The sequence below is a fragment of the Delphinapterus leucas genome, chromosome X (assembly GCF_059928025.1).
Source record: "Delphinapterus leucas isolate spDelLeu-1000000601 "Yukka" chromosome X, BTC_Dleu_Yukka2, whole genome shotgun sequence".
NCBI classification, from domain to species: Eukaryota; Metazoa; Chordata; class Mammalia; order Artiodactyla; family Monodontidae; genus Delphinapterus; species Delphinapterus leucas.
This window is the reverse complement of record NC_143150.1, coordinates 20,291,169-20,303,230: the sequence shown is the minus strand read 5'-3', so window position 1 is coordinate 20,303,230 and position 12,062 is coordinate 20,291,169. Positions and strand designations below refer to the sequence as shown.

Genomic DNA, 12,062 nt, shown 5'->3' with positions numbered 1-12,062 from the left:
AATCCATCACCACAATCAAGGTAATAGACATATCCATCACATCCAAAAGTTTCCTGGTGTCCCTTTGGGGTTTTTTTGGTTTGTTTGGGGTTTTTTTTCTGGCAAGAACACTTAATATGAGATCTACCCTCTTAATAAATATTTCAGTGCCTATCTGTGAAAGTCCTAGAAGAAGACATAGGAAAAAACTCCTTGACAGTGGTCTTGGCAATGATTTCTTGGCTATGACACCAAAAGCAACAAAAACAACAATAGGTAAGTGGGGACTACATCAAACTAAAAAGCTTCTGCTTTTTACCTGCACAGCAAAGGAAACAATCAACAGAATGAAAAGGTAACTGATGGAATGGGAGAAACTACTTGCAAACCATCTATCAGACAAGGGGTTAGTATCCAAAATACATAAGGAACTCTTAAAACTCAATAGCAAAAAATCAACCCAATTTAAAAAAATAAAGAACTGGGATAGACATTTTCATATGGTTTTTCTATCACTCTTTTGATCTTCATTTATCTGCCCTATTTCTCTGAATTTTTATGTTACTCTTCCTCAAATCCATTTTGGAAGTAGATGAAGTTATTAATGACATATAAAACATAAATTGTTCAAAATCTAGGAACAAGAAAAAAAATGTGTTCAATAGAAAATGAGCAAAATATTTGAATTGGCATTTCACAGAATAGGAAATCTGAAATTATGGGGAAATGCCCAATTGCAGTAGTACTCAGAAAAATGTAAAGTTGAAAAACCATGAGATATCACTAAATGCATATTTAAATGGCAAAATTAGAAAGTCAGATAATATTGTGAGCTGGTGACAATATGGGGAATCATATATTCTCATGTATTGCTGGCAGGAATGTGAACTGGCAAAGCTACTCTGGAGAGTAATCTAGAGGTGCTTAAGGAAATGAAATACACATAACCCTATGACCAAGTTTATAGTTCTGGAACCGATCCATTAAGGGACATGTGCAAGTATTTATTTTAATTAATTAATTTATTTATTTTTGTCTGTGTTGGGTCTTTGTTGCTGTGCCAGGGCTTCTCACTGCGGTGGCTTCTCTTGTTGCAGAGCACGGGCTGTAGGTGCGAGGGCTTCAGTAGCTGTGGTGCATGGGCTTAGTTGCTCTGCAGCATGTGGGATCTTCTCGGACCAGGGATCGAACCCATGTACCCTGCACTGGCAGGTGGATCCTTAATCACTGCGCCACCAGGGAAGTCCCAAGTATGTTTATGGAACCATCTTTTGTGTGATAGCACTGAAGGGAACCTAGATACCTATAACTAGTGGACTGGCAAATAAAATGTGATATATGCACATGATGAGAATACCATGGCTAATCAGAACTAATAGTCTAGATATAAGTCTTGGTCAGCTCAGGCTGCCATAATGAAATACCATAGGCTGGGTGGCTTAAACAACAGACATTTATTTTCTCACAGTTCTGGAGGCTGGGAGTCCAATTAGGGTGACAGCATGGTCAGTTTCTGGGGGGTGAGGGCTCTTTCTTGACTTGCAGATGGTGTCTTCTCCCTGCATCCTCACGTGGCAGAGAGACAGAGAGAAAGCAAGCTCTCTGGTATCTCTTCTTATAAAAGCACTAATCCCATCATGAGGTCCCCACCCTCATGACCTCATCTAACTCTAATTACTTTCCAAAGGCCCTGGTCTCCAACTACCATCACATTGGAGTATAGGGCTTCCATATATGAATTGGTGCTGGGGGGCTGGGCATAAACATTTAGTTTGTAACAATACACCTAAAGCAACGTCAGTAAACAAAAATGATGCTAAGTGAAAAAGTAATAAAGGGAATTTCGTAGTGCAATACAATTTATGCAAAAACACTATAAAATTTCAAGATTACACATGTAGCTAAATTAATATATAGATGATGGATTGAAAGGGTGCTTATTAAGTATATTAGGGTGGATATCTATGGGGGCAGAAGGGAAATGGCATTGGAAATGGGAAAAGAGGAAAAGAATAAAATTAATTAAAACAAAAAAGAGAGACCTTGTAATGAAGACTGTGTCATTAACCAAGGAATATGAATGACTCAAGTCTATGAGTCTTGAGGTCAAAATAACCAGAAAAATATTTATAAATTTAAGGGATATGTTGCTGTGTTTCAATACTAGTTCCTATAAATAGACCAGAAAGCTTTCCTGGCCTTTAAGATATGGACTTTTTAATTCTACAGATGAAGAAGACCTCTGTGACTACCTCAGGATCATATGAATGATGTGCAAGTAGTCAAGATGATTTCTATGGAAATGAGGGATTAGAGTCTAAAACCAAGACTTACCATATTGTCCGAATGAGAATGAGGTCTGAAGTTGGGGTATGGTGTTTTCCAAAGACACTGCAATGGTGGAAGGTTGTGTATAGGCAGGAGAGTGATCTCTGAAGGAGAGCATCTCAAAATTAAATTCAAGAGCATTCAGCCCCAAAAAAGGTAGATAAATGATGCCTAGTGTGTATGCTACCGTCTGGCTTGGGGAGTGGGAGTAGAGGTGGGAAGAAGGAGACACAGTTGAAAAGAAGTTGTTTGGGTAGGGAGAAAGTTCTTCCAAAAGGAAAGCAGGATGGGGAAAAATAGTCACAGATGGGAAGAGAGAGTAGAGGTTGTGCTGATCAGAGAGACCTGGAGATGAGAGATTGTGTTAGATTTAGGGGATGGGGGTTAGGAGAAGAGAGAGACTTTTCTAAATAAGAATCAAGAGTCTAACATCTAAATCTCAGTCTCTTATGCCTAGGTGCCAATCAGCCTGAGAGGACTCACCCTAATGATCCCACACACACACACACACTCCATTGTGCAGTGTTACTGTTCTCCCTTGTGACAGTAGGATGTGGTTTGAAAGCTGGTGGGGACAGGGCATACAGTCACTATCAAAGTCGGCTTGGCTTGCCTAGCTCACTGGGTTCCATTTTGGTGGGGAAGAAATAGTGAGAGACTGAGACTTCCCTGGTGGTCCAGTGGGTAAGACTCCACGCTCCCAATGCAGGGGGCCCGGGTTCGATCCCTGGCCAGGGAACTAGATCCCGCATGCATGCTGCAACTAAGAAGTCTGCATGCCACAACTAAGACCCAGTGCAGCCAAAATAAACTATAAATAAATAAATAAATGAAAATAAATTTTTAAAAAAGAAATAACGAGAGACGAACAAAATACACTAGGTGTGCCACGAAAGTTCCAGAATCATAATTGTGAGTGGGTATGCCAGTTAATTGACTTTAAGTATAAAACACATTTTTTGCCTATTAGATTTTACTAATAAAATAAGAGGCATATTTGTCTTGAGGGCACGACATAGAGTGGGGATTTATTTCATTTTATGGAACATTATTGAGTATCCTCTGTAAGCCTAGAACTGAGTTTAAAAGATTTAAAAAAATCCCATGATCCTCAATTCTCAGAGTTCATTGTCAACCAATTTTTTAGATTCTCAAAATTAAACCTAGCATTGACATTTTGAAGTCAATCAATCAACATATAGCCACACCTGAGCCATCCTTTTAGGGACTGGGGCTATGAACTGTTGCCAGTGCAGTGGGAAAGGGAAAGAAGAATGCTGAGAACTTACTATGTATCAGGCTCCACAACTGAGCTTGTTATGTATTCTTTCATCAGGATTCTAAAAAGGAAGTTCTTGGAAAAACAGAAGAAATTGGGGTTATTTTGCCTAGCGATGAGGGATGTCTTGGCTGTCTCTAGATGTCTGAGGATTTGTCATTTGCAGAGACATAACTGTGCCTTGTAGCTCCAGAGGGAAAACACTAGCCCATAGAAGGAACTTTTCGAAGGGATAACATTACTTCATGGGTCAAATAAATCAAAAGTATAATAATAATAATAGTCACAGCTCCCATTTACTGATCACTTACTAAGTGCCAGGCTCTGTGCTGAGCATTTTAAATCCATTATCTTAATTTGTTCTCTCAGAGATGCAATGAGCTAAGTGTTCAAACCAACTCTTCCAAAAACTGGCATAAGAGAAAAACAAAGTTAGCTGCATTGAAAAACTTTGCCCCTACAATTTAATCAAATTAAGATGCATCTTTTCAGCAGTAGTATAACTTTTTCACTAGCTACGAGGGCACAATTCTCCTTCAGGGCATAGGGCACACTGCTATACCAACATCTACCTCCCTTTGTGATTATCATTTCTGAACTCTGGTCACTCTTCCCCATTTTCTGAGGACTGGATCTCTGGCTTCCTTGACACCCCAGGTCCTGCCATCATCCTAAGTAACCTCAACAATATCTGTGTGGAAGACCCATCCCACACAACCTGCCCTCATAACTCCTCCTAACTCCTTTAACCTCTTACTACCTCAACTACCACCAGCCATTCGACATCACTGGACATGGCTTCACCCACTAGGAGACTCAACTCCAATATTCCATTGTGACCAAAATCTCATAGCAATGGCTGAGTTCCATGTCACCTGCTCTGTTTTTTAAAATTATTTTTATTGGAGTATAATTGCTTTACAATGTTGTGTTAGTTTCTGCTGTAAAGTGAAGTGAGTCAGTTATATGTATACATATATTCCCTTCCTCTTGGACCTCCCTCCCACCCACCACCATCCCACCCATCTAGGTCGTCTCAGAGCACTGAGCTGAGCTTCCTGTGCTTTACAGCAGGTTCCCATTAGCTATCTATTTTATGCATGGTAGTGTATATATGTCAATCCTAAAAATCCTAATCTTAATCTCCCAATTCGTCCCACCTTCTCCTTCCCCTGTGTCCACATGTCCGTTCTCTACGTCTGCGTCTCCATTCCTGCCCTGCAAATAGGTTCATCTGTACCATTTTTCTAGATTCCATATATATGCATTAATATACGATATTTGTTTTTCTCTTTCTGGCTTACTTCACTCTGTATGACAGACTCTAGGTCCATCCACATCTCTACAAATGACCCAATTTCATTCCTTTTTATGGCTGAGTAATATTCCATGGTATATATGTACCACATCTTCTTTATCCATTCATCTGCCATTGGACATTTAGGTTGTTTCCATGTCCTGGCTATTGTAAACAGTGTTGCAATGAACATTGGGGTACATGTGTCCTTTTGAATTATGGTTTTCTCAGGGTATATGCCCAGTAGTGGGATTGTTGGGTCATATGGTAGTTCTAGTTTTAGATTTTTAAGGAACCTCCATACTGTTTTCCACAGCAGTTGTATCAATTTACATTCCCACCAACAGTGCAAGAGGGTTCCCTTTTCTCCACACCCTCTCCAGCATTTATTGTTTGTAGATTTTTTTGATGATGGCCATTCTGACTGGTGTGAGGTGATAGCTCATTGTATTAGTTTTGATTTGCATGTCTCTAATAATTAGTGATATTGAGCATCTTTTCATGTGCTCTTTGGCCTTACGAGACCTCCAGTGCCTGAAATCCTTCCTTTTCTGCTCATTTCCTTCCTTGTCTAGCCTAGATCTTGGGGCACATTTATTTAGCACTGACTGCATCTTCATCCCTTTGCCCTCCAAATACCATGTGTGCACTATGTAGTCTCAGCTTTGTGTCCCTCCGAACATCTGATTTCTCTAATCCCATAGTGCCCACTGTGGGAGAAAGGAGAGCACTCCAAACATTGGGGCCTATAATACTTTCCAATTTCAGTGCTTGATTTTCAAGCACTAACCCAAATTTGCAATCCTTTGATAATTCTACTTGGCCATAACATAATATCTTTTAAATATATTACTGGGTGTGATTTGCTAAAATTTGTTAAGAATTTTTGTGTATATGTTTTTGAAGGATATTGGTCTATACTTATGTTGTGATGACTTTGACTGGTTTTGGTATCAAGGTAACGCTGGCACGTAGATGAAGGTTTTTTTTGTTATTTTTGTTTTTTTTTTTTTGCGGCCCGCAGCCCACTCACTGTTGTGGCCTCTCCCGCTGAGGAGCACAGGCTCCGGACGCTCAAGCTCAGCGGCCATGGCTCACGGGCCCAGCTGCTCCGCGGCATGTGGGATCTTCCCGGACCGGGGCACGAACCCGTGTCCCCTGCATTGGCAGGTGGACTCTCAACCACTGCGCCACCAGGGAAGCCCTAGATGAAGTTTTAAAGTGTTCCCTCATTTTAATTTTTCTGGAAATGTTTGTGTAGAACTGGTATTATTTCTTGCTTCAATATTTGGTAGAATTTACCAGAAAAGCCATTGAGGGCTAGAATTTTCTTTGTGGGAAGGTTTTAAACTACAAATTCTTTAATATCTTTAATACATTCTGGACACTTCAAGTTATCCTCTTCTTCTGAGTGAGCTTTGGTAGTTTCTGTCTTTTAAAGATTTGTCCATTTCTTCTACATTGTTGAAATTATTGGCTTAAAATTGTTTATAATATTCTTTTTTATCCCTTATTACTTGTAGAATCTGTAGTGGTGTCACCTCATTCCCGATATTGGTAAATTGTGTCTTCTTTCTTTTTTTTCCTGGTCAGTTTGGCTAGAGGTTATTAATTTAATTAATCTTCTCAAAGAACTAGATTTGGTCACATTGATTTTCCCTAATGTGTTACTGTTTTATATTTCATTGATTTCTTGTAACTTAATGTAAGACTTTTCTTTTTTTCTAATATAACCTTTCATGGTATAAGTTTCCCTGCAACCACTGCTTTAGCTGAAACCCACAAATTTTGATATCTTCCATTATCATGTTCATGTTCAAAATATTTTAAATTTTTTTGTGTGATTTCTTATTTGACCCATGGGTTATTTAGAAGTATATTGTTTAGTTTTAAAATATTTGGAGATTCTTCATACATCCTTATGTTACTGATTTCTAATTTCAATTCTAATTTGGTCAAAGATCATATTTGTATAATGTTAATCTTTAAAAAATATATTTAGGCTTGTTTCATGGGCCAGAATATGGTCTGTCATGAGAAAAGTATACATACTTGGAAATGTATTTATTCTTATACTTTTTGGTGGTGTATTCTATAAATGTCATGTAGGTCAATTGTATTGATGGTACTGTTCCAGTTTTCTTTAACCTTACTGACTTTCTGTCTACTTGTTCTATCAGTTATTGAGAAAGGTGTATTGAAATCTCCAACTTTAACTGTAAATATGCCTATTTTTCCTTTCAGCTCTATCAGTGTTTATATCATGTATTTTTGAATCTCTGTTATTAGGTGCATAATATCTAAGATCGTTATATATTTTTGATGAATTGACTCCTTGACATTATGAAATGACCCTCTTTGTTTTTTGTTTTGTTTTGTTTTTCTTTAAATTTATTTTATTGAAGGATAGTTGATTTACAATGTCATGTTAATTTCTACTGTACAGCAAAGTGATTCAGTTATACATATACATACATTCTTTTTCATATTCTTTTCCATTATGGTTTATCACAGGATATTGAATCTAGTTCCCTTTGCTATACAGTAGGACCTTGTTGTTTATCCATTCTATATATACTAGTTTGCATCTGCTAATCCCAAACTCCCAATCCATCCCTCCCCAATCCCCCCTCCCCCTTGGCAACCATAAGACTATTCTCTATGTCTGTGAGTCTGTTTCTGTTTTTTAGATAAATTCATTTGTATCAGTTTTAGTTTCCACATACAAGTGCTATCATATGGCATTTGCCTTTCTCTTTTTGACTTAATTCACTTAGTATGATAATCTCTAGGTCTATCCATGTTGCTACAAATGACATAATTTCATTCTTTTTTATGGCTGAGTAGTATTCCATTGTATATATGTACCACATCTTCTAAATGTTCTTCTGTCGATGGACATTTAGGATGTTTCTACATCTTGGCTATTGTAAGTAGTGCTGCAGTGAACATTGGGGTGTGTGTATCTTTTCAATTTATAATTTTCTCTGGATATATGCCCAGGAGTGGGACTGCAGGATCATATTTTCATTATTTCTTATTCTTGGCATATAGCAGATTTTTATTTGTCTTTTAAAACAGGAAAAAATAGACAAACACTGTCTTATTATTATTATTATCATCATCAGTAGTAAAGGTGAGACTAGAAGCCCTTTGGAGGACTAAAACCTGTTATCGGGAAGAGTTAGAGTTAGTATACAGAAGCACAGATAGAGGGAGTACTTAGAAAGCTGCCTGGGATGTACATTTAAATCTAGGCTCAGGAGCAAACATGTCAGTTCTCTTTGACAGAAAAACCTTTGCCACAGATCCTAGGCAGTTACGTTGGTGGAACCTTCCCAAGATGTTAGAATTTGTAGTAATGAAATGACCCTCTTTGGTCTGAAATCTATGTTGCAGGTATTGATATGGTCACTCTAGCTTTCTTTTGTCTATTGTTGGCATGATTAACCTTTTTTTTTCCCCCATTTTTAAAAGATATTTTCTTCTGATGTCTTCTGACTTGCGTTGTTTCCAGTAAGAAGTCTGCTGACTTTCTGGGGCTTCCCTGGTGGCGCAGTGGTTGAGAGTCCACCTGCCGATGCAGGGGACACAGGTTCGTGCCCTGGTCTGGGAAGATCCCACATGCTGTGGAGTGGCTGGGCCCGTGAGCCATGGCCACTGAGCCTGTGCGTCTGGAGCCTGTGCTCCACGATGGGAGAGGCCACAACAGTGAGAGGCCCGCATACTGCAAAAAAAAAAAAAAAAAGAAGTCTGCTGACTTTCTTATATTTGTCCCTCTGTATGTAATATGTGCTTTTTCCCCATTGGATTCTTTTAAGATTTTTCTTTATCACTAATTTTAATTAATTAGAATATGATATGCCTCAGTGTAGTTTTTTCATGCTTCTGTGCTTGGGATATTGAGATTCTTGAATTTGTAGGTTTATAATTCTCATCTAATTTTGAAAATGTTCAGCCATTTTTTCTTCCAATATTTTTTCTGTCCCCCCTCCTCCTTTTCTTTCCTTCTAATGAACATCACATGTTCAGGCTGATGAAAATTGTCCCACTACTCACTGTGTTAACTTTTTCTTTTTTTCCCTCTTTGTTTAATTTTTGATAGTTTCTAATGCTCTGTCTTCAAATCTTGTAATCCTTTCACTGCAGGTTCCTCTTCCTCTATTTATCCCTTACACACTGATGTTCCTCTAGGGTTTTTTCCTGTGCTACTTTTTCTTCTCACTCTGCACACTGATCCGCTTCCAGGGCTTCAGTTACCATTTCTATTTTGATCACTGCTAAAACTTTATCTTTAGCCCAGATCATTCAGTATTTTAGTATTTCTGACTGCCTATTTGACATCTTCCCTGGCTTGACCCAAATGTACTTCAGCTCACACAGAAACTATTATCTCCTCCTGTATGTTTTATTAGCAACACAAAACAACTGGTTACCAACACCAGAAATATGGGTCTTATCAAAGATCCCCCTATTCTCCAACCCCGACATCTATTTGATGATGACATTTTGTCAGTTGTATTCTTTAGCATGACTCAGGCTGTTCTGCTTTTCTCTATTAAAACTGCATTGAGGGGCTTCCCTGGTGGCGCAGTGGTTGAGAGTCCGCCTGCCGATGCAGGGGACGGGGACACGGGTTTGTGCCCCGGTCTGGGAGGTTCCCGCATGCCGCGGAGCGGCTGGGCCCGTGAGCCATCGCCGCTGAGCCTGCGCGTCCGGAGCCTGTGCTCCACAACGGGAGAGGCCACAGCAGTGAGAGGCCCGCGTACCACAAAAACAAAACAAAACAAAACAAAACAAAAAAAAACTGCATTGGCTTAAGTTCTAGGTCTTTCTCATCTATATAATTACAAGTCTCCCTGCCTTTATAAGCCTCTTTCAATCTTTCTTACACTTTGCCTACTACAGAATGCCTCTCTATTATGCAAATCTGATCACGTCATTATCTAAGTTCCTATGGACAACGAAATACAGTTCAAATTTCTTCACATAGGTTACGAAAACTCCCATGATCATTTGCCTACTTCATTAACATAAGTTTTTATAGATCTTCTATGTAAGTAATCCATGATGACTATTTGCAGTTCCTTGAAGAAGCTAGTTGTTTCATACCTCTATGTCTTTGCTTAGGCTGTTCCCTCCTCCTGAAATATCCTTTTTACCTTTCTGTATGGCAAACTCTTACTTATAACTTCAGACCCAGCTGAAGAGTTTTTCTGTGAAGCATTTGCTGAACCACCCAGGCTAATAACTCCTCTTTTGAGCCACCAAAGTACTTGGTACCTCTATTATATCATTTTTTACATTCTATTACAAATATTTGTTCATGTCAGTCTTCCTTACTATACTGTGAGCTTCTTTAAGACTTGAACCTTATTGCATTTCTGTATCTCTAGCACAATGCTTAACATATGAAAAGTGCTCAATGAATGTTTTTTGATGTGTAGAGTTGTTTTACCTTGTATATAAAATTGGTAAGAGGTGTGGCAGGATTTGAACCCAGATTTTTGTGAATTCAAATCCTTGTTTTATCCACTACTTGATCCTATCTTCCAGTTAAATATCCCAATTCACTGAATTTTCCTTCCTGAAGTTTCTCTATATGGAAACTGATCTTATTTGAACATTTTGATCTCTCTCTCTCTTTCTCTCTCTGTCTCATTGTCCACTTTTTCTACACGTATTTTAAAGTATAAGACTTTTAAGTCTGGAAAGCTACACAAGGTATGAAAGTTTGCATTTTCCAAACATAGCTACAATAATATCTCATATTCCACATGCTGTTCTGCAACATCACTCTCCCATCAAGAGGTAGAGTCCATTTCTCCATTTCTTTGAGTCTTCAGGCGATCTATGACTGCTTTGGCCAGTAAAGTAAAATAAGACGATGCCGTGACCATTCTTGGAATATCTCTTAACCGGTCTGGCAGTTTCCACTTCCTACCTCTTGAAAGCCAGCTAACATGTGAAAACCCTGAGGCTACCAATGCTATGAGAAATTCAAGTCATGTGGAGAGGCCCTAGAGAATGAGGTGTCATGTTGAAAGAGAGAGAGAGACCAAGGTGTCAGACCTTGAGGTGCCAGACATTTAGGTGCAGAAGTTATACTGAAAGTGGAGTATCCAGACCTAGCTTTTCAGCAGACTCCATATGAGTCAGAGACAAATCACCAGCCAAGAACTTCCCAAATTCCTGATCCATGAAATTGTGAATAAGATAAAACTGTTGCTTTAGGCCACTAAATTGTAGGTGATTTGTTACACAGCAATAGATAATCAAAACGGAGGAAAGGGGAATATGACTAACATATCTATCATCATGGAAAGCTCAAAATAAAACCTTTTTCCCTAAGCCCCAAAATACCAAGAGGAGGAAGTCAAACTAGAGGTTAGAAAGAAAGGTACGGACAAATAGGAAGCCTTCTTAATAGCTTTAGCAGGAAATAAATAGTATTTAGAGCTCGGTACCCCTTGAAGTGGTGGAGGCAAACTATAAATGACTTCCAAACAGGCAGGAAATAAAGGATTCATTTTCAATAGTACAGATGGCAAGGATCAAGGAAAGGTAGCAGCTATTCAGGACTGCAGAAAGAGTATTCCCCAAAGTCATGATAGGTTGAAATAATGGGTTAAATATAAAAAAAAATTAAGTATTAATTAATAGTGATGCAATCGAGTTCAACCTGCATGTGTATAAAAATAAATAATTAGCACAACTTGTGAGATAATAATTTAGGTGCCAGTAACTGCTCAGAGAGGTAATAACTTCTTAAACCACATTATTAAAAGTGGAAAATTCCAAATGAAGGCATCTGACCACTTTTTTTTTTTTTTTTTTACTCAGAAAATACCTGGAAGATGTCCTTAGTTCTGTGAGCAATCAAGAGAGTGAGAGGACTCAAAGCCATATAACTTAAAGGAACTGTTCGCCTTTTAGGCCCCTATCAATCTGGAGAGTCTCTGAATCTAGATTTAGATGCATTTTTGAAATTCTAAAGGTCTCACACAATTCCTCAATACCTTGGCCCAGCCTGGATCCACTGTAGTGGTGTTCTTTAAATCCAACTGCATAATACTCTAACAAGATCTAGAAAGGCAGAGTCCAAAGGGAGAATTGCTTCTGGGCTTTCTCATGGTAAGATTTGATTAAGGCAGGCTTTCCCATAAAACCTCTGAGGTA

General features: G+C 38.6%; 1 protein-coding gene across 4 annotated transcripts in view; it reads left to right on the top strand.

Annotated features, from left to right (window-relative positions):
- ARHGAP36 (Rho GTPase activating protein 36) overlaps nucleotides 1–12,062 on the top strand; it is a 162,304-nt gene that overhangs the window by 85,714 nt on the left and 64,528 nt on the right. For 3 of the 4 annotated variants that reach the window (XM_089904090.1, XM_089904087.1, XM_089904088.1), the window contains one exon: nucleotides 148–255. The exons of the other annotated variant lie outside the window; for it this stretch is intronic. In XM_089904090.1, the coding sequence (XP_089760216.1) occupies nucleotides 148–255 (108 nt within the window). The remainder of the gene's footprint in view (nucleotides 1–147; nucleotides 256–12,062) is intronic. 4 annotated transcript variants of the gene reach the window in all.